Here is a 27,847-nt window from a genome sequence, read left to right as displayed (position 1 = left end):
TCCCGGATTAAGCCTGCGGTTGACAGTCCCCTGGTCCCGGCTGCTCCGCCTCCTCCTCCTCCTCGGCTCGTTGATGGGGGTCCTGTCTACACGGTCCGCCGGCTTCTTCGTTCACGTCGGCGGGGCAGGGGCCTCCAGTATTTGGTGGACTGGGAGGGGTATGGTCGTGAGGAGCGTTCCTGGATTCCTGCTCGCCAGGTTGTGGATCCGTCCCTGATCACAGATTTTCATCGTCTTCACCCGGATCAGCCGTCTAGGTCATCTGGGCGTCGTAATGTGCCCCGGCGCGTCGCCCGCCCTCCCGCCCGTGGGGGTTCCCCGGCCGTTGGCCTTTCCCTCCCGCCCGGTGGTTTTGGGACGTCGGGAGCCGTCCTTTGATGGGGGGGTTCTGTCACAGTTCACCAGTTCAGCCACCTCACTCCCAGCCTCACCTGCTCAGCCCTCCTGCTAATCAGCCCAAACACTAACACCTGCTGCCACTCACCCGCCTAGTATAAAGCCCGCTCACTTCCATCCACAACCTGCCAGATTGTCTCTATGCATCACGCCGAGCTTTCCAGCGACTCCTCCTGCCAGCCTGCCCGTTGCCTGACCCTGTTTGTTCCTGACCACCCGACTGCCCGCCGAATTGACCGAAGTATTGGTATTTCGACCCTGTCTGCCTCTGACCACCCGCTAGCCTGCCGTCTTAATCTGTCTGCCCGAGCCCTCCTCCTGTCCCGCTCCCTCAGCCCGGCTCCCAGCCAAGCCCCGCTCTCCTGACTCCGAGACCCCCTAGACTTCTTCGCCACGCTCTCGTCGGCTTCCACAAACCACCTGCACATTCTGTTTAATAAACTTTCTGCATTTGCCCTTACCAGTTGTGCGTGCGCTTGGGTCCTCTCTCCTCCCGTCGTCACACACCACCAGTCAAACTAATTTGAGTAAAACCTTCTCATTCCCAGCTTTATTATAGTGGGGTTTTTTTTTTCGTTCTGTGCTCTAAGTAGTCTAATGCACATCCAATCAATGTATTGTCAGATATTGATGAATGCAGTATAAACCGAGGAGGATGTAAATATGGTTGCATCAACACTCTGGGGAGCTACGAGTGTACCTGCCCTCCTGGATACAAGTTGCACTGGAACAGAAAGGACTGCATTGGTACGTAGCAAGACTGCCCTCTAGCGGTGAATGGAAATCCGGGCACTTGATCGGCACCGGCCTGTTATTTTTTTCTGTTCTATGCAGAATTCTCTTTTGTCTCCTCAGAGTTGGTGAAATGTCCTCCAGGCCTTGTCGCCCCCAAGGCAACTCTCACCTGTAGCAAAACGGGCAAAAAGGAGAGCTGCTCACTCACTTGTGCCTCCAAGGCACACTATCTGGCAGGTCTGTTCGTTTCCACTACAAAACGCTAGAATAGTAGTTGTCATATTTTTTATTCTAGCACCACCACAGAAATACACCCACGTACGTACGTAGTAGATCTTAGTTCGTCAGAGACAATGTAAGAGGATTATTCGTAGAAGTTGTGCTTAATACTGGAGGCCATTGTAACATTTTGCGCAGTTTAAACACTGCACTTAAATATTGGAAAATACATTAAGCTGATCAATAAAATGAATGACCAAATTAAAATGCGTTTCACAAGGGTAAATAAATACACGTTTTCGTTTTAAAACGAACATTTCTCAAATATTTTAAAACGAACAGTCCTCACATTTTAAATTAAAATGTAAATGAGGAGCATTAAAGAAAAAATCCGTTTGCTAGCCCGTTTTACAAGTGCAGCCATACCACACATATTTTTCAATGTTGCTTGTGTGTCTTTTTGAAGAGTCCGACAATAGCTACTCTGTGAGCTGCGGCATCCCCATCGTCAGAGGGAAGGCGCCTGTCCGGCTCAACTCCAGCAGCAGTCAGAGCTGCATAGGTGGTGTCTGCCAAGTCTTTTGTTTTTGTTCAACATCTCGCAGCAATTTCATGTATTCTACCTCCGTGTGCTCTTTGTAGAGACTTTGGCGCCTCCAGTGAAGCAGACAGCGTCATTCAAGATTAAAAATGCCAAGTGCCACCTGCATCCTAAACTGACTGGCAGGACAGAGGACAGGGGGCGGACCCTAGGACCAGGTCTGCCCTCTTCTGGGTTACTTTAACTGAGAAAGTATGCGCAAATGTTGAGAAATGTCATTGCTGAGCTAAAACACCAAAGAAATAAATCAAGGATACTAGGTCCTACTATATTTCATAGCGTATCGTTGTTTATGGGACAACATCTGACTGACTGACCGATGCTATTTCCGCCCAGGAGGTGGTCAGCCCTGCAGTAACTGCCTGGTGACTTTTGTCAATCTCAAATGTGACTCGTCAAAGAAAGCCAAAGGTCGGCGCGCTCGCAATCCTGCTAATAAAGAGGTTACGCGCATAACTTTGGAGCTGGAAGCAGAGGTCAAAGCTGGAGACACAACAGGTCAGTTTTATGATGCAATGCCCATAATACTTTACCTTTTTGAACATATTTCCTTCACCCTTGCCAGGAAGTTGTAACCTCAGCTGCCTCCGACAACGTATGGAGAAGCAAGTCAAGACCTACATCAAGGCTTTGAAGAAGTCCATCAACCAAGAGCGCTTTCTGATCAGAGTTGCTGGTTTGGAATACGAGGTTGCCCAGAAACTCCCGCAGGCTGCTCCCGTACAAGAGAACTGTGGCCCGGGCTCTGAAAAGGACAGTGGCCGATGCGGTAAGACTGTACTACCTTTCAAAAAACAACAATAATAATAATCATGAAATTTAAATAATAATAATGATTAAAAAAATAGTTATTGCAGTTAATGTTGGTTTGCTCTTCATGTTATGTTTTGGTTTGGTTTTGTTTTGTTTTGTTATGTGCTATCCTTGAATTCTTATTTTTATGCACATAAGCCGGTTGGTGGGGGGCATACATTGATTCAAAACATACATGTACTGTATTTTATCCAAATTTAAAATGGATTTTTATCACACATCTGGTTAAGTAGTGCGTGCTCTTATGTGGGACCCCAGTTGCGCTGATTGAAAATAAAAAAACAAAACAATGGCCCCTTCCATCATTAAGTCACCCCTCCCGGCTGCAGCAGATATAAATCAAACCAATGATGTAAGACGAAGAATTTGGATTTTGTTTTCCAGTCAGGTGCTTGCCAGGTTCTTACTACCACGGTGAGCAGGAGCGTTGCGTCCAATGTCCGCCTGGCACCTTCCAGGAGCGGGAGGGGCAGCTAGCATGCGACCTGTGCCCGGGCAGCGATGGCCACGGGCCTGTCGGAGCCCGAAACATTTCGTCCTGTGCAGGTAGCAAACTTTCAACTCGCAGATACTGTGCCAGTCGAACTTTTCCACCAAAGGTGATCTGTGCTCCACAGGCCAATGTCCCACCGGGTACTTTTCAGGGGACGGCTTCAAGCCTTGCCAGCCGTGCCCACAGGGCACATACCAGCCAGATTTGGGTCGGACGTTGTGCTTTCCTTGCGGTGGAGGACTGAGCACCAAGCGCGAGGGTGCAAGCTCGTTCCATGATTGTGAGGTCAAAGGTGAGAAAAAGAATGCAAAAGAAGCCATTTTAGACAGCCAAACATTGCGCAAGCACTGGCTGATTTCGCACGTGTTATCATTGGTGTTGCAGTGCAGTGTTCTCCTGGTCATTACTACAACACCTCAGTGCACAGGTGTATCCGTTGCCCAGTCGGAACTTATCAGACGGAGTTTAGGCAGAACTACTGCATTTCCTGCCCTGGAAACACCACCACGGATTTTGATGGTGCCACGAGTGTCTCCCAGTGCAAGAGTAAGTATACAAATGACTGGAGCCGCAAGCATCAGTCGGCAATTAATCGGTCATCAAATGAATTGATTATTTTTGATCGCCGCCGAATCAGTTTGAGACCTACGGTTGTCCTAACCTTCAGTATTTTCGCCACTCGCCAGTTAAAGTATCTGGGGTCCTCCCGGAAAGCATCTGCTTTAACTTTGACAAGCGGTCGTCAATAATTTTTTGAGATGCCATCAATCAAACCAGCAAAGAAATCATAAAGAAATGACATTCGTGCATTTTGCACTGTCACGCTAAAAACGAAAGTCCTGCCTGCATTCCAGTGAAGAGATGAAAATGAAAGCGAAACAAAAAAATTCCGATTCATTAATTCAACAACAAAATGGTCAAAGGATTCATAAATTATTAGAGCGACGGTTATAGGTCTTCACTGGAGTCGGGACTATATCGCATCGAGTTTGCGTACGTCTAGACAGGCAGTGCGGCGGCGAGATGGGCGAGTTCATGGGCTACATCGAGTCCCCAAACTACCCTGGTAATTACCCGGCAAACGTGGAGTGCATCTGGAACATCAACCCGCCCAGCAAGCGCAAAATCCTCATCGTGGTGCCGGAGATCTTCCTGCCCTCGGAGGACGAGTGCGGAGATGTGCTGGTGATGAGGAAGAACTGTGAGTATTGCCGTGCCCGTGGCGTCGCCGCAAACCGGATTCATCATTGCCCTTTCCGTGCTCTTGCAAGGGTCAGCTACATCCATCACCACCTATGAGACGTGCCAGACGTACGAGCGCCCCATCGCCTTCACGGCGCGCTCCAGGCGCCTCTGGATTAATTTCAAGTCCAATGAGGCCAACAGCGCCAGGGGCTTTCAGATCCCTTACGTGACTTATGACGGTAGGCCGTCCAATCGGCTGGCGGCGCTGCTTCTCGGCATCTCGCGAGCCGACCCAGAGTAATCGCGTTGTCTGTGTAACTTCAGAGGACTACGAACAACTGGTTGAGGACATCGTTCGGGACGGAAGACTCTACGCCTCCGAGAACCATCAAGAAATCCTCAAGGTGAGCCCCACTGGCCTTTATGACTATTTGCTAGCGCGGGGGTCACCAACGTGGTGCCCGCGAGGGTCGAACGAGTAGCCATTTTTACAAAAAATGTTCAGGCATCTCCCACGGCAGCAGCATGTTTTTTAAAAAATTAAATTAAAAATTTAAAACGGGTAAATAGCTCCTGAAATGTAGTTCCCTGTAGCTAACACAGTTTCAAATTGATTTATTGTCGGCCAGTTTGAAAAAAAAAAGGGTGATCCCGATATTCATCAAAATACTGAATGTCGGCGCCGATAATATCCCTAATATTAACCGTCTGAGCCAGATTAAGGTTATTGCTTACTTATATAATACAAAACAATACAAAACAAGTTTTATTTGTGCTTGTTACTAGTTGAAATGGCTGAACGTAATTTGACCTCATATTTGTCCTTTATTTCTGAGGATTTGTGCATAATTGAGCACCGGCGAGAACAAAATAAACAAAAAATACTGATAAACATTCAGTATGGCAAAAAACAGGGCTGTTGGATTAAGGCTGAACGAGGATTGGGTTTAAGATGGAAACGAAATGAAATATGTGCAAATAGTACAGAACGCAAAGTACGCGGGTTTCCTTAGTACGTACGCAGCGAATTAAAGAGAATGCACTGATGTCTGTTCACCCGTTTCCAGGATAAAAAATTGATCAAGACTCTTTTTGACGTGCTGGCTCACCCAAACAACTACTTCAAGTACACCACTCGGGAGTCCAATGAGATGCTTCCCCGATCCTTCATACGTCTGATAAGCAGCAAAGTCTCTGCTTTCCTGCGACCATACAAGTAAAGATGCATCTGCCATTCACGCAACACCCCGCCGTCCCCCTCACAGGCTACATCCCGCAACTCATAATGGACTTTGACACACAAAATACGCACTTTTTGTTCTTCCCTCTTTTGATTTTCATTGACAAACCTGCAAAATGCTGAATATTTGCGTAGCTGTTGGTCACAGGTCCACATTCCGAAGCGTACGCGTTTTTATTGGGGATGTAGAACTTGTGAGCGGGTTTGGTTTCTATCGAGACCATTCCGACGGCGAATCCAGACAGTAGAAGCGATGTCGTGTTCGAGCTTGTTGTTGTATTTGCTTAAGTGACTGGTCTGTATTTCAGCTCCGACCGCGACCGTTAAGTATGACTGTACGTGTCGAGCAAGTGTTGTGTAACCCTAGTTCGGTCGCATGTGCGCGCGTGCGCAGGTGCGGATACGTGTGCTTGTGTGTGCGCCCTCGAGGAGGAGCAGTTGCTAACTAATTCATGTCGCAGCTGTGTTCCAGATCATTGAAAGCCTTACTATGTTTGAGCTCTTAGAGCAGTTTTACTGTTAAAACAGTTCATCTGTGCTGTCTAGACTGCACCAGCCTTTTTTCAACCCGCCCAGCATTTTTTATTTGATTTTTTTTTTCCAAGGCAACTTTAAAACAAATACAAAAAAAAAAAAAAAAAAAGCGGTTAATCATTCCAGGAACACAGAGGACATTTTTGGCATACGAATAAGACACTAATAAGTGGGAGAGCCACAGGAATGAGATGATGTGGAATGTGTCTGGGAGAGGGACTTGAGAGTTGAATGTCATTGAGGGACATGATGTTTGCTGCTTCTCGTAAAAGGTCACTTTACTTTTTCAATCTCGTCTTGCCTTTCTCATCTACTCTAAGCGGGAACGGCGGCAAGGTTCGAAGTGAAAAGGAAGCAAAGCGCTTGACTTGCGACGTCACGGCAGGCCGATTCTCTCGTCGCCTGTCCGCGGAGCGGGTCTACGGCCTTTTGACTTGTAAATACCGAGCCTTAAGTAAGACGGGGGTTGGGTTCCGCGAGGCCCGCCCTTAGAATCACACCTGCACACCTATCCCCTCAAATGCCGTGGCCATTTCAAATCCAAAGACCTCCTAGCTCATGTTTGGTCTGTCGCAGTGAAGACAGCTCTTCCAAAGAGTCGCGTTGTTTTGCGCACTAGATCGGGAGCCCGTCGTTCTACCTTTATAGTACAAGTGCAATGACTGAACATACCACACTTTCCATTTGGCTATCGTCACCCAAAATGATTTTTTGGAAAGCGGCATTGTTGATCCTTTGTTGGACGCTTCGTGAGCAGATTTGATCATGTGTGCCTGTTCATTTGCAGAGGTAGTCAAAGTTGCCATGAACTTAAATAGCAAAAAAATGTTCTTTGAGGTCTCAGAACTATGACAGCAACAGGGTATAATAATGTAACTTTCAAATCAAGGAGCGTTCCCCGAAGAGGAACTGATTAGCAATTTTGAGTTTGACAAATGGATCAAACCCCATCTGGCTAAAAGCCAGGTGGCCCCCAAGGCTTGCTTCTTGTGGCTCACTTATCATAAAGCCTAGAAACAGGAAGCAGCTAGACTGATTTCTTCTTCCAGTGTTATTTTCATTGGATTTATTCGACGAGGCGCCCCAGTACAAATTGAATAAAGTACACAGTATTTCATCAAATGTTTTGCAGAGGGCTTTCTGCTCGCTTAACAGTCACTTTTCAAACTTGGAAGGAAAAAAATAGAGCCAGTCAAAAGTTTTGAAACACTCTACAATTCAATAGCGCTAGCCTGTAAAATAGTCAACTCAGACAAGCCAAGATTGACTTTTGTGCTCGCGAGGGGCAGCTGAGCTCACACTTCCGTGTTTGCCCTCCAGACTGTCAGTGTGCCGCCGCCCCCGTTTGCTTTTTTTATTCGATTCAGCAAAGCGTTGCACGCTACAAGACATGACATAACAAAAGCGCGCCCGCAGATGTGCATCACCATGAAGTATTAGCATGAATTTCTGGGCATTCTGGAAGGCATCTTGAGGGAGTTTCCAAACTTTTGACTGGCACTGTATGTCCCATTCTCTTCTGATTTAAGAAGCGGGATGGGAGGTTGTTGTCAAAGTCACCAAGCAAGTGAAGCAAAAGACATTTTGATGACAGTGTCAAAGTTGATGGTGATGTCAACCATGTTACACCAGATGAATACAATCCCCACTGAATTTTACTCATACTCTTTATGAATATTATCAAGACATGGCTCCTATTCATTCATAGGCACAAAAAAAAACCCCTCTCACCAGAATCAACTTCTTTCCTGTGACCTGATTGATTTCTTTTTTTCCTTTTCTTTTTGGTTGAGATTGTTGCCTTTTAAAAGAGTTTGCTATGATGTATCATAGAGTTGATATTTGCACTTGAATTGTTATTGCTCATGTAAATGTCTGGATTTTGTATTGTCTTTTTAAATGAATGGAATTAGTGTTTTTATTTTCTTGTAACTTGTTTGTTCCTGAACGCTCACTAGCAGTTTAGCCTATAGATGGTACATGACATTATCGGCAGTAAAGGGGGGGGGGCAATGTATAAAAGTGAACACAGCAAGATTGTATTCATTCTTGCCCCAAAACACTTTTATTGAAATAAACATCCTGTGTGTCAGCTTTATTAAAAAAATAAACAAAATTAAAAAAAAGAAAAACATGTTTAATGTGTGTCAGGCAGAGAAGTATTGGGGTCCCAAGGTAATTTTCCATTTCACCATTTTCTCCAATTATGCTGGTCCAGGACTGACTAATGTAGCATCACATATCAGACAGCGTATGGCTCTGTGACGTGCTATTAATGAAAAAAAGACATAAAAAAAGATTTAAATGTGTTCAAATACTTTCAATAATAATCCTTTGATAGATTTCCACCAGTGTTGTTGACTTACATGTGCTCTACATTCTGGTAGGCCAGGAATTCATTGGCCGTCGTCACCGCAGGTTACCGTGCTGGCGCCATCCAATGTGTAACCATGGCGACAGCCGAAGGTGACTGTGTCCCCATGTTGATAAAGTCTGATGTGGGCTCGCGTCCAGGAGGCGTTGGGCATTTTTGGTGATGGACGTGTGATTTCTGTGGAGAAACTCCCAACCTTTATTCACTTTTATTCATGGCTAATTGTAAATAAATTTGTGTAAAGATGACCGTGTGTCAATTTTTGCTTTGTACTTCACGCGGCACATCGCCTTGTTCCCCAAGAGGGTCCCCATCAACACTCATAAACAACTGACATACTTACACGACGCCTCCTCGTTGCCGTTTCGCTCTGCGTTGTCCACCTTTGATGTCTCTTTACACACACACTCCACTACTGGAAGAGAAAATGTGGCATGCACCATGGCAACGTATAAAGCACAGCACATTTAATTGCTGTCTGTTGGTCGCACCTTCACGAAATGGAGGATGACCATTCCAGCCAAAACTCGCTTCTGAGCAGTGTTGGGAAAGTTAGTGACTGTAATGCGTTATTTGTTACTTATTGCCATCACTTTAAGGTAATTAGTTTGTAAATAGTTACTCGGGGGGGGGGGGGGGGGGGGGGGGGGTTGGCTACTCAAAACCAAATCATCCTTCTCACTATGTATGTAATATCAACAGCGGCGACAAAAAAACAAAGATCAAGCACAGACGAACTGGAATTATGCTACGTGCGGACCGAACGCGAAAATTCACGTCGCTACGCTCATTCGTGGGGCTTTCTGTCGCTGTTGTACTTTTTGTCGCGCGAGGAGAGGGGAGGGGAGTGGAGCGAGCTTGCTGTGAATTTTACGGTAGATCCGGAAAAAAGAGCATTGCTGAGAACTTTTACTTTTCTGTGATGTGACAGAACCAATATTTTCACTGACAGCACCTTTACTCTTTGCGGCAATACTCGCCTGCCAAAAAATAAGTTTCAACGCGTGAGCCGTTGAATGTTCCCGAAGTTGATTGGCTGTGGCGACTCGAAACGGGGAAAAAATAAATAAAAAATAACTTCACGCGAAAGGCGAAATTTCGCTTCTCGTGACTGCGCGCTGCCATTGGCGTCGCACCATCCACGTTCATCGCGTCGCTCGAACTCTATTGACTACAAAACAAAACTCTCCGCTTTTTTGCCTCGTTCGCGTTCGGTGTACACGCACTAAATCATCTCCAAAACATTATTTCGGGTGCAGCCCACGCGGCCCGGAACCAGTTGATCCGCGGACCGGGACCAGGGGTTGGGGACCACTGCTCTAGACAACTAGTTCAACAACTAGTTCTAGTCAAAGAGTGATGCCCAAATGTTCACTAGTACAACCAATGAAACCCATTTTGCTCACTAGTTATGCTAATCAGGGGGCAGGCGAGTGCAAAATGTAGGCACCTTCTATTGGCTTTTTGATAAGCGCTCCATCCAGCAAAAATTCAACTGTTAAACGTGAGCCTGAGTTTCCACAATTGTTTACTGGCCCGAAATATCTAAGCAACATATTACATTGTTTCATTGTATTAGTCTCTTTATTGTTGTTGTTTTTTGCTTTTTAACAATTGAAACCCAGGGTTCAGAATGATCTTTTGGTGAGCTTAAAAACACAATGCCATGCAAATTAAAAGACCATAAATAAAACCCTGGCAATAATAATGCTTAATATTATGCATTTGCATTATATTTATACACATACACAACAATCAACTAAAAATAATAATAATAAACATGTCTAACGAAACAAGACATTGAGAACAAAATGAGCTGAACTTGTGAGATATCGCTGCATTTACTACTTAACAAATTTATATTTTGAACCTCACTAGTTAGTTGTAACGTCAAAATAGATTGTAAGTAGAGCAGATTGTGTTACTGCATTCGCTAAGTCAAGGTAACCAGTACGAGGCAGCCTCAAGTTAACTAGCTGCAATTTCTCAGGACAATGTATAAACTGGTGTTCAACATGCAAACAAAGTGACAAAATTTGAATCCTCACTGGCGGATTTTGAATGGAGAGCCAATAGGAATCCTGGAAACACACCTCTCCCACCTCCTCTTTAGTTTTTTGTACAAGTGTGTACGAGTGTACATTTTAGATGTCGCTAAAATGTAACTAGTGGATATTTGGGGCATCACTAAGTGCTGGCAAATACCGAACTAGAGAAAAAAACTATGTCTGACATTAAGGCCAGTGAAAATATGCGCAACTGGCTTGCCATAGTTCGCTGTCACACGTCCCATATCTGCTGCCATCTGCTGGACTGTAGTCGACATCACAGGTGTTGCGGACTCGCTCACCAGCTCGTCAACCGCTAAGAGAATATGCTAAGGTTTCGCATTAAAGCTTTAAATGATCTTAAGGATATGAAATCTGGTCTTTGCACTAGGGTTGTGGTTTTTAAATAAGATTTTAAATGATGGGTGGGGTTTCAAAGTAGGGTTTCAAACAAAGGTTAAAATGTCGGTTAAAGGGGTTAAAAGTAGGCTTTAAAACAGGGTTAGGGTTTCAAGTATGGTTTCAAACTGGGGTCAGGCTTGCAAATGTGTCTGGATTTTATAGCAGGTATTCCAAATAGGGTTGGCACTTTAAAATATGGTTTCAACCTCAGAATAGGGCTTTAAACTATAGTTAGGCTTTCAAAGAGTTTTTTTTTTTTTTTTTTAAGTGAAGTTAGGGTTTCCAAGCAAGGTTTCAAACTAGGGTTAGCGTCTCAAATGAAGATTTGTGCTTTAAGTGGGGTTTCAAACATAAATTAGGATTTCAGCCAAGGCTTAGGAATTCAAAGTAGGTGTTTAAACTATGATCAGGATTTCAAAGTAGGATTAGGTTTTCAATGTAGGGCTTCAAATTAATGATTTTGTTCCATTGTAGTTTTAAATCAAGGTTGGGGTTTCAAAGTAGGGTTTTAAATTGGATCTAGGGTTGTGAAGGATTCAGAACCAAGGTTAGGGTTTTAATTTAGGGTGTACAGTAAATGTAATGTAGGGTGAGGGTTTCAACATAAATTTCTTGTGTCAAAGTATGGTTTTGAATCAGGACTTTACAGTTGGGGCTTCAATCTAGGATTTTACATTAGGGTAAGGTTTTAATCTGGGTTTTCTATGTAGTCTTTTAAAAACGGGTAACAGGTCCATGCAAAGCAGAGGTGTCAAACTCGGGCCATTTTGTCGCAAGAACATCCTTCATTGGGCCGATATGTTGAGGAAACCAAGTCGATTTTAAATTGGCTCATAGTATTATTACTGTACACAGTAAATTGATGGCTTAGTTGTTTTGAAACCAGAAGTAAATCAGTCTAGTTTGTTCATTTATTGTTTACATTACTGTAACAGAACAAACCAAAAAATCTCAACTTTACTTTTCATTATACACGCCAAGCTAAAGTTTAGGAACAGAGTTTAGCAAGGGTCATGGAAACTTACATGATTTGCTTTCGCGGGCCACATAAAATGACGTGGCGGGCCGGATTTGCCCCCCGGGCCTTGAGTTTGACACATGTGATGTAGAGGCTGTGATGTAGAGGCTGGGACAGAGAAACATGAGAATGTACCTGTTTGGGAGGGCATCCATAACATGCCCCAGGCCCTCACGTGACACAGATTTTTGAGTCCATTCCTTATGGTAGATTATATTGCATATTGAGGGGGCATCGTGCTTTGATCTACAGGCATCATGTGAAGAATTGTTAGACACCCGCCACCTCCTTGTTGCCTATCAATAAACATATTGCATTCTCTGATGTCATTGCACTGCTGCAAAAGCAAAAGAAGTGATATTCATTTATCATTTCTAGTGCTGAACTATATTTGCATCACAGGTTATCATATCGACAATAGAGCCTTACAAAAATGGCCTGCACACACATTTTAGACGACATACAATAAACACAAGATACTGAAAGTAACTACGGTATATTTAACAGTTATTATGTAGATTAGGGGGAACTGCCTGAAACGCGTGCAAACTTTAAATATAGAGTAGCCATTCATACACAGTAAGCTGAAACTGTAGCAGTGCATGGTTTTATAGTAGAAAGGTATGAGATAAAGTGGTAGTCTATTGTAGAGAGATTAAAGACAGTTCTCAGACACACAGCTATTAACGTTAATGACAGTCAGGCAAGCAAATGGCTGTATTAGCATGATTGCAATTTATTAATTCGTGACTGGTCATTATTTTATCAAGATCATATAATCCACCTTGTAGCTTGTTATACAAAGGCACTGTTGTATGCTATCTCCCTAAGTATATTTTGCATACTCTGTGAACATACGCCACACTATTTCTCTGAATAATGATTGTCTTATTATACGACATGCCCTTCAATACTAGAGCCCATTGCAGCATTTGACCGAATTTCAATTTCAAAGGTTTCAAATGTAATTTTATCAGTCAGATTCCAAAGAGTGTGTGTTGTCCTGAAGTGATGAAAAACAGCCACAATCAGTCAGCAAGTCAGCAGCTGCTGTGATAAAAAGCAATCAACATTCAAGGTAAAGTATCTTTTGCTGTTTTGTAGGAATTTGTGTTACTTGGTAAGACACTCGTTTCGGCTACACAATCTAAACACATCGGAAAAATAGAAAAGAAGATCTCATGACATTCTTTTTTTGCCATCAAATATACATAACGTATGCCATATATTACAAACATCTCTGACTTAAATAATCATTCACTTGTTTTTATTCTATTTAATTGAAGTAAAAAAAAAAAAAAAAAAAGTGATGCAGTGGGGATCACACCACTGCATCACATCATTAAGATCAGGTAGCAGACATGAGGGACAAAAAACAGATACAGACCAGCAGGGGGAAAAACGAAAACTCGCCACTGAACAGCACGACCGCCACTGCCTCGGGATGGCATTCATCAATCATAGTGCGGAAGTGTATTCCATTTTCCGATTGAAAAAAAGATCACTTTTTATCTGAGTGGGGGTGGTGAGGTTAATTATCCAAAAACAACTGTAATAAAACAAAATAAAACTACAAAATCCCCCCCCCCAACGAAAACAGTTTGTTTGGTTATGTTCGCCCCCCCCCCCCCCCCCCCCCAACACACACACACACACACGCGCACACACACACACACAATTCAATCAATAGAAAAAAAACGAGTGTCTGACGGGTGCCCTCACCAACATGCGGAGAGGTCTGCAAGCCATGTTGTCCCAAATTTGTTGTAGGCTATTGTTTTAACATTAAACAAAGCCAGCTTGCAACCTTGCTGGGCTTTCCGTGCTTGGAGTGCCATAAAAGCAAATCAAGCTAAGCTACATATTGATTTCAGAACTCTTCCAAAGTTAAAACAAAATAGCATTTGGCTGTTTGAAGATTTACTGTGAACTCTTTTTCTTCTCACACTACACTGCAGCTTTTTTTTTTTTTTTTTGCTGTAATGATTTGTCCTTTTCTTGAAATTCATGCTGCTTTAAATGATAGATAATACAGTAATTTCATTTGGAATCTAGGCGTAATATTCAAATAGAAACATTTGTTTCATTTCTGAATAGTAAAGTTTGTGTAAAACGTAATTTTGCACTCACTATGTGTTGCGTTTGCCACCATACAACAAGCCTGTTATGTACAAATGCTAACTAGGAGAAGTGACTTCCTCCCAAGTATTTAACTCAACATTTGGTACCCGCTAAGCAAAGTATTTAGCAATTTGCCAACAGTTAACGGACGGAGTCTTTGTATGACAAATGTAAGTGATTTTGTAGCGGTTCCATGTGACAAACTAACTTTGTGAAGACGCATGTGGAAGGTAACATGTGGTCAGCCATGTACATCAAGCCTACAGCATATTACAGAAATGTTTCTTCAATTGCCAGCAAATTCATCTGTGTCCCCTTCGCTGAAGCCATTCAAGTCCTGCAAAGAAACAAAAAAAGAGCATTGGAGATTTCATTAAAACGCCACACTGAGAGTTACATAAGAACAACTTCTTCTAATTGTGACATGTAAGTTCACCAGTCTTGGTGAAACACTCGCTGTGACCAACAACCCCATTTCCGTCAGTTTGGTTTCACCATCCATCTATCCATACGTCATCTTCCGCTTATCCGCGGGACGGGTCGCAGGGGTAGCGGCCTCAGCAGGGAAGTCCAGACTTCCCTCTCCCCAGCCACGTCATCCAGCTCCTCCGGGAGGATCCCCAGGCATTTCCAGGCCAGTCGAGAGACATTGTCCCTCCACCGTGTACTGGGTCGTGCCCTTGGCCTTCTCCCTGTGGGACATGCCCGGAACGCCTCACTGAGGAGGCGTCCCGGGAGGCATCCTAACCAGAGACTCAAACCACCTCAACTGGCTTCTCTTAATGCGGCGGAGCAGTGGCTCGACGCTTAGCTCCTCCCGGATGACTGAGCATCTCACCTCATCAGTGAGAGCTCATACGCCCTGCAGAGAAAACTCATTTTGGCCGCTTGTATCTGGGATCTCGTTCTTTCGGTCACAACCCACAGCTCTTGACCATAGGTGAAGGCAGGAACGTAGATCGACCCGTAAATAGAGGGCTTCGCCCTCCGACTCATCTCTCTTTTCACCGCGACAGACCGGCACAGTATCCGTATCTCAGCAGACGCTGCACCGATCCGCCTGTCGATCTCCCGCTCACATGCACCCTCAAGGATCCTGCTGAGGGTGTAGTGCTGGTACACTGTTCCACAGCTTTCATGCCAGAAGCCACACTTCTCCACCTGATCCTATCCACTTACGCTTCATACTTGTGCTCTGCAACTTATGTGTTGTTTATTCCTTGTCTTGGACTCAACTTAGTACCGTATTTTCCGCACTATAAGGCACACCGGATTATAAGGTGCACCCTCAATTAATGACACATTTTAAAACGTTTTCCATATGCAAGGCGCACCGGATTATAAGGCGCACACTCAATTAATGACATATTTTGAAACTTTTTCAATCACAATATAGTAATACTCAAAGTAATAACAAAAATAACTCAAATAATAACTCTAAACTCTCAATAGGATAATAACTCTGTCGATATGTCCAACCTTGTTCAACTGTTAACACACAAAAGAAACAGGTAAAGCTTCCTTTATCAGTTCATTCCCCATCTGCAAGTCCCAATCTCAATATTGATCCATATATAAGGCGCACCTGATTATAAGGCGCACCATCAGCTTTTTAACAAAAAAAAAACTAAGGCTTTTGGGTGCGCCTTATAGTGCGGAAAATATGGTACTTATTCCTCTTTTTACCACATTCGTGTGGAAAGTAAGAATTAAGAAGCAAGAATTTTATTGTACAGAGATACTTGTTTCTACACTGTGCACATGCCAATAAACACTTTGAATCTTGAAGAGTCTAATCCCTCTCAAGAGGACTGGTACCAGAGCCCGAGCTGTGCGCGGAGGCTAGTCCGACAATATCTAATCGGAACTTCTCGGCCTAGCACACCAGCTCAGGCTCTTTCCCCGCCAGACCGGTGACATTCCATGTCCCAAGTGCTAGCTTCTGTAGCCGGAAATTAGTGTGCCAAGGTCCTCGCCTTGGGCCACCACCCAGCTCACATCGCACCCGACCCCTATGGACCCTTCTACAGGTGGTGAGCCCATGGGAAGGGGGTCCCACGCTATCCTTTCGGGCTCAGCCTGGCTGGGCCCCCACCTCAGGGCTTGGCTTCCGAAATGCGTCGGGGCAAGGAAAAACAGTATCTAATATTAATTTTTTTCGGCGTAAAGGAATCTATGAGTCATGCTTAGTCTGGCTCCTCACGTTGGACTTGTTTGTCATGGGCGACCCTACCAGGGGCTTAAAGCCACAGACAACTTAGCTCCTAGGATCACTAGGACATGGGGACCCCTACATCACTTTAAGGTGACGGCTCATGGAGGGGAGTTTGGTTTCACCTCCTTCAAAAAATAAAAACCGACCTCTCTTTCCCACAGCCCCGCGCCCTCCGACGCCTCAGAGAAGGGCACGCCGGGCAAAACGGGTGTCTGGGACACGCGAGGCTGCGGAGGGTTGCCGACGCTGTACAGGCGAGGCCGTTTGATCTGGTCGTGGCTGGACAGCGGCGTGAAGCTATTCCTCCGGTAGAAACCAGGTGGAACTTCTCCCCTTTCTCTGTTCTACTCAACGAAAACAGACAAAAACAATGACACATCAGTAACCTGTTTTAGCATGTCAAATGATTTATGACAACTTCATGTATATTTTTCCACACGTTTATGACAGGTGCTGAAAAGTCAGTTGTGAATGTCAATTGCAAAACCCCCAGTGACCAAAAAAAAAAAAAAGAGCACCTCGAGAGTGATTTCTCTATAGTTAAGGCATTGCACAAAATAGAGAAGTTGCCATCAAGCTTTGATGTTAGGGAAATCTTGACTGTGCTGAGAAAACAGGAAGCAACAGCTTTGAAAGGTTATGTTGCTACAAAATTGCCCAAATCTACAGGAGACATTGAGCAAAGAACCAATTTCCAACACCTCACCAAAGCTCTGCTTTGGAAGCGATGAAGCCAAGTGTTTTTGTTTTTTTTTTTGTTTGTTTTTTAAATCCCTCCATATGTTGAAGTTAGGAACACTCACTCTGTCTAGGACTCCAGGCTGAACGTCTCACTGCAAATAACACACAATTACAACCAGGAAACAAATATGGAACTGTTTCTAAGGAAGGCAGTGAGTGATGTGCCAAAAGAAGTGGAAAGTTGAGAGCTGGTTCCAAAAACAAAAATACAGTACGGCAAAATAAAAACAAATGCTTTTAACAGTGTTACACAAAGCACAAGGTTCAGCTGTCACATTTTATTACAGGTTTTTCATCTGGGCATGAGACTAAGGATAGAGAAATACTCCCGCCCCCCAAATTTTTACATTTACAAAATGTTAACATAACCTTTCTATTTCATTTGAAACAGAATGATGCTGAGATGGACAGGCTTGGCGGCGCAGTGACTGGCACGTCAGCCTCACAGTTCACAATCAACCTGTCTCCGGGCTTCCTGTGTGGAGCTTGCATGTCTTCCCAGCTCCCAGGGTCAATAGGATCTCTTATACGAAAACTTTAAATGAAAAGTTTCCTGAAGTTGGAGTTGTTATGAAGTTTGTAGCAGCTATTAGATTTTTTTTTAAAGGGCCAAGCAGATATTTATCAAAATGCTGAATATCTGCGCTGATAATCAGCCCAACCATCTGGTCTAAGATGCAATTGTCTCAACTGGTCTAGTACTCAATTTGAACATATTCTCAAACATACTATCTTGAATGTATTGTTGCAAATCAGCAGTGTCTATTAAAAATACAGTCTTGCCAAATAGTCAACAGAAAAAAAATCTGTGTCCAGTAATGACTCATATTTTCTGGAGACATACATTCAGAGAAACCTGAAACCCAATTTCGAGTATCATACAAAAATTAGTATCATGAAAAGCTTACTAATGGTCTGTCCCTGTGAGTGTTGACAGCCTCCACCTTCAGGTCAAACATATCCACTTTGCAACCTAGGGGAGGGGTACAAAATAACACGTCTCAAGACCACAATAGAAGGTCAGCTGAGGTGACTTGAGAAGAGAGAGGGTACTTACCATAAGCCACAGGGGTGAGTTTGAGGACAGTGTGCAGAGGACACTTCAAGTATGGGAGATCGTCTGTGTCAAGGAAGGAAAAATGATCAGCTGCCTTTGTTGTGCAGGGTGTCAAACCTCTTTTTGGGCCCTTCCATAACGGTTGAGTCTGTCTGTCCACACACTATTGTGGCTCGAGTCAATCCGATTAAAAGACAGGCATAACTCATAACATTCTACTAACTTAATCTACCTGCGCTCTTGTCCAGGAAGTAGGCAAGCAGGCAGCGCATAACGGCCTGATGACAGATGACCAGCACATTGCCCTGTCGCTCCAGCTCCATGATGACCGGCTCCAGCCTCTGTACTAGGTCCTGATAGGACTAAAGCCAAAAGAAAAAGCACACATGCAGTGCAGTTCAAAACAAGGAGGTGAGTTTGACCAATTAGACATGGAAAATGGGACGTTACTTCTCCTCCAGGATAGCGGTAGTGATACTTGTCCTGGTACCTCATGGCGTACTCATCTGGGTAGGTTTCCTCAATTAGTTTGTATGTCATCTCTTCACACACTCCCTGAAATGGAAAACAATAGAACACTAACCACCGATGACGGACCTTTGATGTGCGCGTCAAGAAGACTAACAGCATCAATCTCATTAAGAATCTTCCACTGCTCGTAGGGAACACCGAGCTCTTCTGCAGTTTGAATAGTGCGCCGCAGCTGACTGGTCCAAACTTTCAGGTCGGACAGATGATGTTCTTCTATGAAGCCCTTCAATGCTACAGCAAACTGAGTGGACCATGTAGTTAGCATAAGAAAACAAAAAACACAACACGTCAAAACAAATGATCTAACAGGGTGTATACATTTGTAATATAGAGATATACAGAGAGATAAACACACCTGTTTCCCTCTGTCAGACAACTCAGAGTCTCCACCGATGCGTCCTTGCTGATTGTGATGGCTCTCTCCGTGTCGACAGATGTAGATAGAGTGTGAGTGCACGTGGATGTTCATGAGGTAGTAGACAATTTTACTCTGAATGTAATCTTGAACCCTGTTGACCAGGAAACGACGGCCAACATTGATGACCTGAATAAAGGACAGGCTCCTGCAAGCGCAAAAAGAACAATGGGGGACTCTCGATAGTCTCACAGAATCATACATACACAAAATTAATTAAAAAAAAAAAAAGTGGTGTTTTGCTGCAGTCTCCTTATTGATAATGACAACTACAATTCAGGGCTTTCAGAATTAGGGGCGATTGGGACCCACGATCAGGGAAAGCCACTTTTAATGCTTACACAATCACCAGATACGAAATGGACAAACTTCATTCGTTAGCGGCGGAGTGAAACGCTCATATTCGCGACCATGTGGCTTTCATGTGTCACACGGATTTGCAAAATGCATCACCACAGCTTTCAATCAGGGCCCAGCTATTGCGTCGTGCTGGCAGGCTGGACTTTCCGGAATGAGCTGCGCGGTGACATCATTGCGCAGAGCACCTTCGACGTAAAACGGAAGCCAGCAGGAAGCATAGCGATTTCTTTTTATTTTCAAGTAATATAGTAACATTTTAAATCGTGGTGTGTGAGAATCCGATTTCTTTTGTGAATCGATTTTTGGAAAACCCATTGCATAAGCAATAATCTCCCTCTGCGGGACGATGTGTGCAAAATCACAATGTTTTGTTCTTAAAATCAAACTGTAAAAGGAAAAAAAAATGTCATGGGTTCATGTTGCTTACTTGTCATGGTCATCTGGATCCAAAGGCTGGTAAGTTACTTTATAACACTCTATCCGCTTGAGAAAATCATCCATGACACTTTCTCTGTCCCTCTCTGGGTAGTCTGGACTGGAAACCTTCACTTCCTACAAGTAAAAATGTAGAACGCAACTTGAAGGTGGCATCATCAGAGCGTGGGTGTATGATATATATGTGTGTGTGTGTGTGTGTATATACAGTAGCTTTCTTTTCTAGTGAAATAAAAGTATTATGTTACCAAGATGTTGGCAGCAATGACATCTGGATCATCACATACAGACTCCACAAAAAATACCTGAGAGAAAAAAAAATACATTTATGACAACACCATCTTCTTATCATTGCAATGACTAATTATTGAGGTTTTGACCTTATATGAATTCTCCTTTGCAAAATTAAGAATGAGCTCCCGTCTCTCTCTGGTGGTGTTGGTAGCGTCAAATACCTGCACAGCAAAATGAGGTATCTGACTTAAATCATGAAAAATCTGAGACAAAGGGGTCATTTTTTTGGTTTTCTTACAGCAATCTGCCCTCTTTCCTCATTCAGATAGGACTTGACATCTTGTAAAGCCACCAGAGCACATTGTCTGTTAAAACCAAAGTTATATGAATGTACCTGCAAAGCACAGCCAGTTGTAATTGTTAAACGTGTAGTTGACTTGCTCATTGGGCATGTTTTACTCACTTTCTTATTTGCATGGCTTCTTTGTTGTCATGTCTGAAAAAGTCATAAGACTTGTATGACTTGACGGCTTCCCTCCTATAAACTCCAAGGTTGAATACTGTGGGGGAAACCATACGAGAGTAAAAACACAAAACGCGTTGTACATGGCCACCTTCATATCAACTGCGCCCTACAAACCAGTTCACCTGCATTCCAAAAGTTTACAGCAACAGAGGCATCCAGTGTTGATATGGAAACAATCAGGTACGTTATGTACACGACTAGACGTGAGTGGAGAAACATCTCAATGTCATCATACCAGCAGCTAAATATTTACAACAAGCAAGTACAGTACCCATGTGTGAGTTATTAAGAATGCAAATCTGTGCTTAAGTTTGGCGTCTCAAGGACTTGAGAGTTTCTACAGTATTGTCGACATTAAGTTAACTAAGCTAACTCCATTAATACTGTGCTTGTCAATCATTGGCAAGCTGACCATTGCTGCACTTTTTACTTTTACTGTTCAGTGGTCTGATGGCTTTCTTGAAGCAGTTAACTTTAATTTATGAGGATGTGAAAGGTGGTGGAGGAGGTTTCTACTTATGAAACTAATCTTTGAGGTGTTATGAAGAGAAATGTTACTTTAGTTGTCTTGGCCTATCCAGAAAACGTATCAAGAACCAGTTATTTTTTTAAGCAACATTTTAGACATATAGTCATATATTTGTAGTATATATCATCACAAATGTCAAGCGAATCCCAATGACGTCAGTATGCTCAAGGGTCGATCACCAAACCTCAAAAATAAGTAACGCAGCCAAAGCAGGTAAGGGGTTAGGAGTCACTTTGTTCAATTAGCTGATCCAAGAAAGTCTCACGAAATTAGCTAAGGGATGTGCCTAAATAATCAAACATTTTAAAACGCTTGGTTTTAGTGTGGGCAGTTCAGGGGCCCGAGTTCAAATCCACCTCGCTCCTGCCTTCCTGTGTGGACTTTGCATAAATCCCCGAGCCCGCGTGGGTTCTCTTCAGGTACTCTGGCTTCCTCCCACGATCCAAAAAACATGCATGCCAGGTGTATTGGACATACTAAATTGTCCTTAGGTGTAATTGGCTACGTGATTGGTTGATAGTCACTGTGTGCCCTGCAATTGGCTGACAACCAGCTCAGCGTGTCCCCTGCCTACTGCCCATAGACATCTAGAAAAGGCACCAGCAGGCGTGCGACCCTTGTGAGGATGAGCAGCTCCAGAAAATGGAAGGATGGTTTGTGTTTCAAAACTTATAATAATGGTGCAGAGACTTTGCGATGTTATGAAATACAACACAACGTGTCAAGTGACAGCTTCTTTTTTTTGCCTACAAAAAAAGGACTAGTACAGAAGTGTGAATACATTTCTTTTATTATTTATTCTCTTACAAGACTGACTTAATTTTAAAATAAAGTAATTTACCTCCGGTCATAGAACAGGTCTTGCAAATGGGCGACGCAACACATATATCAACTTCGCTGTCACTATCATTGTAGTCTTAGTATTAAATACATTTTATGGGGTCAAGCATGCAAGTCTCAGGATCAAGCATGCAAAACAATTGGCTCATTACATGACATAAGCCTCCAGCCAAAGCGTCAAACAAGAATGATACCAACCTTTAGTTGGAACTCCAATCCAGTTGAGGTAGCGCGTCAGCTTCTTGGACATGTACGTTTTCCCTCGAGCAGGCAACCCAATCATCACAATCACAGTTGGAGAATTGGTCATGTAGGAGGCCCATGCTGCAAATCAATTTAACAATAGTTGGCCCTAACAGTTTGCACAGCTGTGTAAAAATAACTCGGTTACCAAAACACCCAGTCTTTTTCATTTTATGCCCTATAATTGCTTCTCAAGTCATTATTTACATAGGTGAGTGATACACTATGGTGCGCTCCAACTTGCAAACCCCTTTTACAAATTTTTTCTTGGAACAAAAATTTAGGTGTGGTGAGGACTTACGTAAATCACAGGGACAATATCATATTCAGAATAATGTTTCACTGGCAACTGCCTGTCTGTTAGTTAACTGTAGACTTTTTTTTATACAATCAGTAACCAAGTGGCGCTTGGGTGCACAAACATCAAAGAGTAAATTAACAACACGCGAATATCCTGTTTCATAAAAGGTAATGTGTAAGAGCGAATACTTGACAAGATCAGACTTGGACCTAATCCTTAAGTCAGTCAAGATGACGCCATTTAAAAAAAATAATTCATGAAAAAAATCTCAGATCCATTTTGTTGCCTTTCTTCTGGTTCTGAGTGACTCATCGGTGTTGTTATTATACAATGTTGAATAGTTAAGAAAAACCTCAGATGAGTCCACCTTTCACCCTTGAGGCACAGTGAGAAAATACATCACTTACAGCATTTTTTTTCTGTCCTTTTGGACTCCACTGAGGAGTCTGTCGTGTCTGCTGGTCTCTGAAGCCGGACAGCCATGGCGAGTCAGCTTGATGCGGCGCTGGCCTGATGTTCCTCAGTCACTGTCACAATGAAGTCAGCATCTTTCTGTGGAAGGCCGGAAGGCAATCCCATCCAACAATTGCAGCAGTACAGTCAGATGCAAAAGATGTAAAATAATAATAATAATAATATTAATAATAATAAGGTATGGTGTGTGGACAGTGGTGAAATTAATAGTTTAAAGGTAGATAACTGACAGATGCACCAGTTCTTTACAGCAATATGGTCAATATAAAGCCAATTTGCTCATCATTTAGTAAACATAGTATATAGGCAGTATTAAAAAGAAAAAAAACAAGACTCATTCAGTCATATTTATTTCAAATATATTCTGAAATGTTGCTCTTGAGTAATAATCAGCAATAAAGCGTTAGACGGCATTATTATTGCGAGATAAATTTAGGCAAAGCCCTTCAGAGGAACATTTGTGAAAGTTGACCCGTGGAAAATAATACAACATGATATTGCCAAGCGCATGAAGATGACAGAAAGCTGGAAATGGCGCACGTCATTATGATCCTGCAACACACACCAAAGCTGTTCGCGGCCGTAGGAATTAATCACTTCAGTTAACACTTTACAATGACACAACAAAGCACGTCGCAACCCTGATTGGAAAAAGCAAACTTTAAAGACTCACCAAACCTCTGGCAGGTGCCAAGCGACGTCGCTTTATTCCTTTGTTAAACTGTTACCATCAGTTGGCGTCCCCTTCCTCTCCTCGGACGTTTTCTGCTCCTCCTTTCTGCTGTCTTACCAGGAAGTACAGCCGTTCAACTTGACCACGCAATTGAACAAGTACAAGATCCGTCAAAACCTTCAAAACAAAATACTACAAACGGCAACAACCTTCGTGAACAGTGTTTACCCTTATTCTTTAATTCAATTGTCCGGATCATTCGGCAAGCAAACCGACCGCTGAGATAAATGTATTCGATGTAAGCGTGGGAGGACAGTGGCAACGTATGATGGCCGCCGGTAGCTTCACTTCTTGCGACGGTAAGAAGGACCGTAAAATTCTGTCGTTAAAGCTGTCCACCGAAAGATTCTTTTAATGCGAATTGCAAAATTATCAATGAAGAAAGCAAATGATTTTGTTTTAACAGTAACCTCACTTTTAATTGTGAATGCAATTTTGAATTTGTTATCATTTAATCATACAGTACAATCATGTACTTATGTCAGTGACGAGATTCACAACGCAACCGATAGGAGCAGTTAAGCCCATTATTATGAGTTAGGAGGCGCTTTTTTTTCGGAATCCAACATATTCATCAAAGGAAAGAACTTCCCTACTTGTGTTGATAATGTAAAAATCAAAGCAATTATATTCGACCCATTCGTTTGCTTCAGTAACGCTTAAGAGCGTGATTCTGACATACTGTCTTGTTGGAATGAAGAGTGCAGATCCATCAGGACTACGACAGGGTGGCCCGCAAATGTTCAACATTGATTCACATATGGGCCTAAATTCGGAGAGGTCACTGTTTACGGCCCTTTTGTGCTTGCCTTGTAGTTTACGCTCTTAACATGTTCTGGTTTTGATATAGTTAGCATACGGTAGACAGGGTTTGATTAATCTCACAAAGTTAATTTGTTCACATGTATAGTATGGTTAAAGGCGGAAAAAGCACACTTTAAACTTTTCGTGGTATTCCACTTTAATTCGACAAGTCAGTTCTATTCAGAAAATGTCTGATTGCAATCAAATGCTTTCTCAACCAACCTCAGTGTCAAACTATACTAACACATCATATCTCTAACCAAACTACCATTTCTAAGATGTGCTCATAAATATATTCCGAAAGCCAAATTTTTTGCTCCCTCATTGCTGCGTAAGTATCAAGACGACATGTCAAGAGCCAGAATTGACATAACTGTCGACACTGACCAAACGTCAACGAAACGGAAGGGCACATTCCAAAATCAGGTTTAAGAGTTGTCTTCTCTACGTGCCCCATTTTGTAGCCCTTGGAAACTCAGCACAAGTAAGTAAAGTGCTCATACGCGTTTAATCACAATGAAAATGAATAAAGGGATCCGTCTCTTAACGCACTTTTCAAAAACACATCACAGATCCGAGGTCCACATATACAAAAACCCGTTAAACGCATTGCTCTTACAAAGATTAAAACATGTTTTACACGTATGAAGGCCATGCTTTGAAATTAGTCAAAATAAAGAATCTATTGTAAACTGTAGGATCACTTTAATGTGAGAAACTAAGCAATTTAAACAAGTATAGCTCAATTTTCAATTCAGAATGAGAACCAGGACATGTAGCAAAGTGATGTTTAATGATTTCTTTGGACAATGAAATGCACATGTCCACTTATGATGCAATATAAATGAAAGAAAATCAAGAACAATGTGATGCACTGCCAACACTGACAAATCAATGTTATTTTTGCTTTGATTAAAAACTGACATGATCGTTGAGAGTGTAACGCGGGGGAGTCACCAGTAGGGGGCCAGGCAAGTCTGTCTAGCAGGATTACCTTGAACGCATAATTGAGCCTCATGCCAGGCTCTATGTGTGTACCATTGTTAAGACAATAAAAACGACAACACTTTAAATAGAAATTAAAACGTTTTCAAATGATAAAGATGTTATGACCGCTGCAGTATTGGCACAAAAGGAAATCCCTTGCAGCACCATGAGTGATGAGAATTACAGGATGACCTCATATTAGCTAGAAGTCAGAAAATGTGTGTGTGGTGAGGGGTGACCAGTTATTCATGTTACAACAAAAGGTGGAAGTAAAAAACGGTAGGCAAAAAAGACGTATGTCCGCTGCACCAGAATCTATGCACAAAACATATTTCGGGTTGTGAAAACAATTTCGTACTTAACTTGGTTCACATTTGTAATTGTACAAAATTCTATTTGATTCATAGTGGTTCTAACGGCTGACTTTGAGCTTTCAACCTGAGATTCAAGTGAATGAAAACATTTTACAAGTTAAAGAAACATTCGTCCTTCGTGCTAAGAAAAAGCCTTACCAGGCAAATAATCATTAATTGGTCATGTCCTGCACTGCATGCGGAAAAAACTCCCATTTCCTTTCCAGAGGTTTGAAAACACACATGTTCTCATGTTGTCTGGGAAAATGGGGGTGACTTTAAGTGGTGGGTGTCTTGGTCCCCTACATCACACATCACAGCTAAAGTCACCCAAGATTCGCTGGAGAAAAAAAAAAAAGGAAACTTGATCTGAGGTGAAAGTGCAGTGATCAAGTTGGAATGAGCGGCAAAACGCATACGTGCTATACATTCCTCCAAAGCTCAATAATTGAGCAGTCCTTCTAAAAATACCACCTCAAAAAAAAAAAAAAAAAAAAAAACAAACAGCAAATGTAAGACTTAAATGATGATATTCACAGACATAGATTTGTGTGCAGTTGTGAGAAAAGGTAAGGGGTCTCAAGTCAAAAATGATTGCATCAAGTGCTAATATATTCTGACAGTACATGTAATTGATCTATTTAAAAATAAAGACAAAAAACCTTGGTACGGATCACACCTCTCTTCCTAAAACTCTGGTATGCAACATTTACAAAATAGTGTGTTTATAATTTTTATATATATATATATATATATATATATATATATATATATATATATATATATATATATATATATACATATATATTATATATATATATATACACACACACACACACACACACACACACACACATACATACATACATATTCATATATGCTACTGCGTTCCTCTGGTTCTCCACATTCCAAACCTCATTCCATAACTTTTACACGGTAAAGAGTACAGCCAAAGAGTGGCAGCCATATACAATTAAGAGAACAGGAAGACTCTGGTCAGCGAGTACACCTGTACGAGTATCCTGAGCGTGTGTGAGTGTGTGTATGGTAGCTCACATCGAAAACTACAACTTGTCAATCTATTCCCAAGAGTTGAGAGACGGTAAAACAAAGATTATGTACGCTGTCCTTGTTGAAAAGGTACTTTCACATTTCAGTCTTGATATACTTGGGGAGAATATAATTAGCATAATGCCAGTAATAAACTTATTGAAATTGTTGTTTCCTTTCCCACCGAATCCCCATGTTGAACTGTTGCATCCGTTGGACGTACGTGAACGACTCAGTTGTGTCTGGGTTTGAGTCATTGCGTGAGTGGAGACGCCGATGAAAGATGAGGGCCCACTCAGAGGCGAGTCTGTGCCTCAGGGACGTAGATTTCGATACTGTCCGCGCTCTCCGTAGCGGAGTTCTGTCGCACAGACGCCGCACGCTTTGCGGCCATCAACCGTTTCCTGGCCTCTTGTCGCTGCTTGTCCACAGCGGAGTCCACGCTTCTGTCCTTACCAGCTGACAGCCTGGACTTGGATTGCTTCTTTGGCACGTATGATGGAGGTTGCTTGTTTTCAACCTGAAGAGACCAAAGAATAAGGTCAGTTTTTTGTTTTGGAGGTGTGGGGATAAATGTCCCATGTCAGGGTTTCCACGCTTTAAATAAATATTCAGCTAGCTACTGTACCTATGAATCAAGTTATCACAACATGCATTAATACAATCCGGCCCCAAGCTTTGCAGAGGTTCTACAGCTGTACCTTAAATATATTTAACTAATTTCTTCACTGTTACCCAATACCATAGAAAATTGGTTAATAAAATGAACTTTCGCTTCTGCAAAGCGATTCTCAGCGTTTACCTCTCATTCCGAAGAGCGATTCGTTTACCAATGACCCA

At 42.7% G+C, this 27,847-nt stretch overlaps 3 protein-coding genes, 1 long non-coding RNA gene and 1 pseudogene across 14 annotated transcripts in view; 2 read left to right on the top strand and 3 right to left on the bottom strand.

Moving 5' to 3' along the window:
* Positions 1 to 8,838, top strand: part of LOC148427782 (signal peptide, CUB and EGF-like domain-containing protein 3) — a 97,874-nt gene extending 89,036 nt beyond the window's left edge. For 3 of the 4 annotated variants that reach the window (XM_088408030.1, XM_088408029.1, XM_088408027.1), the window contains 13 exons: positions 1,021 to 1,143; positions 1,252 to 1,368; positions 1,817 to 1,912; positions 1,993 to 2,109; positions 2,288 to 2,449; positions 2,517 to 2,720; positions 3,149 to 3,310; positions 3,382 to 3,549; positions 3,642 to 3,803; positions 4,261 to 4,458; positions 4,529 to 4,681; positions 4,767 to 4,846; positions 5,510 to 8,838. In XM_088408030.1, the coding sequence (XP_088264156.1) occupies positions 1,021 to 1,143; positions 1,252 to 1,368; positions 1,817 to 1,912; positions 1,993 to 2,109; positions 2,288 to 2,449; positions 2,517 to 2,720; positions 3,149 to 3,310; positions 3,382 to 3,549; positions 3,642 to 3,803; positions 4,261 to 4,458; positions 4,529 to 4,681; positions 4,767 to 4,846; positions 5,510 to 5,662 (1,895 nt within the window). In that variant the 3' untranslated portion in view covers positions 5,663 to 8,838. The remainder of the gene's footprint in view (positions 1 to 1,020; positions 1,144 to 1,251; positions 1,369 to 1,816; positions 1,913 to 1,992; positions 2,110 to 2,287; positions 2,450 to 2,516; positions 2,721 to 3,148; positions 3,311 to 3,381; positions 3,550 to 3,641; positions 3,804 to 4,260; positions 4,459 to 4,528; positions 4,682 to 4,766; positions 4,847 to 5,509) is intronic. The other variant, XM_088408028.1, reaches the window with a different exon arrangement.
* Positions 8,489 to 9,033, bottom strand: LOC148427781 (membrane cofactor protein-like; annotated as a pseudogene).
* Positions 9,034 to 13,704: 4,671 nt separating this feature from the next.
* Positions 13,705 to 25,082, bottom strand: LOC148427780 (6-phosphofructo-2-kinase/fructose-2,6-bisphosphatase 2-like). Of its 4 annotated transcripts, none has more exons than XM_088407384.1 (17): positions 25,005 to 25,082; positions 23,754 to 23,890; positions 23,014 to 23,158; positions 22,261 to 22,386; positions 20,631 to 20,727; positions 20,466 to 20,532; positions 20,314 to 20,388; positions 20,182 to 20,238; positions 19,926 to 20,050; positions 19,079 to 19,286; positions 18,818 to 18,964; positions 18,643 to 18,747; positions 18,425 to 18,554; positions 18,193 to 18,255; positions 18,044 to 18,108; positions 16,541 to 16,738; positions 13,705 to 14,516 (listed from the first exon to the last, which is right to left on the bottom strand). In XM_088407384.1, exons 3-17 carry the CDS (start codon positions 23,087 to 23,089, stop codon positions 14,466 to 14,468), a joined length of 1,590 nt encoding a protein of 529 aa, XP_088263510.1. In that variant the 5' UTR covers positions 23,090 to 23,158; positions 23,754 to 23,890; positions 25,005 to 25,082; the 3' UTR covers positions 13,705 to 14,465. The 4 variants fall into 4 exon arrangements, 3 of the variants coding, with proteins under 3 accessions (XP_088263510.1, XP_088263511.1, XP_088263512.1); XM_088407386.1 differs by lacking the exon at positions 13,705 to 14,516 and adding an exon at positions 17,198 to 17,227 and having other exon boundaries at positions 16,589 to 16,738; XM_088407385.1 differs by lacking the exon at positions 25,005 to 25,082 and having other exon boundaries at positions 23,754 to 23,897.
* Positions 23,718 to 27,847, top strand: part of LOC148427779 (uncharacterized) — a 31,475-nt gene continuing 27,345 nt past the window's right edge. For 2 of the 4 annotated variants that reach the window (XR_015864724.1, XR_015864722.1), the window contains exon 1: positions 23,740 to 24,112. This is a non-coding gene — a long non-coding RNA (uncharacterized LOC148427779). Of the gene's footprint in view, positions 24,113 to 27,439; positions 27,549 to 27,847 lie in introns of all 4 variants that reach the window. The other 2 variants (XR_015864725.1, XR_015864723.1) reach the window with 2 other exon arrangements.
* The window catches only part of dlgap4a (discs, large (Drosophila) homolog-associated protein 4a), a 69,888-nt gene continuing 66,797 nt past the window's right edge, over positions 24,757 to 27,847 (bottom strand). For both annotated transcript variants that reach the window (XM_088407382.1, XM_088407383.1), the window contains one exon: positions 24,757 to 27,527. In XM_088407382.1, coding sequence (XP_088263508.1) covers positions 27,303 to 27,527 — 225 coding nt within the window. In that variant the 3' untranslated portion in view covers positions 24,757 to 27,302. The remainder of the gene's footprint in view (positions 27,528 to 27,847) is intronic.

Source organism: Hippichthys cyanospilos, chromosome 2 (genome assembly GCF_059441005.1).
Source record: "Hippichthys cyanospilos isolate Australia breed blue-spotted pipefish chromosome 2, RoL_Hcya_1.0, whole genome shotgun sequence".
Taxonomy (NCBI): domain Eukaryota; kingdom Metazoa; phylum Chordata; class Actinopteri; order Syngnathiformes; family Syngnathidae; genus Hippichthys; species Hippichthys cyanospilos.
This window is presented reverse-complemented; position numbering and strand designations above follow the sequence as displayed.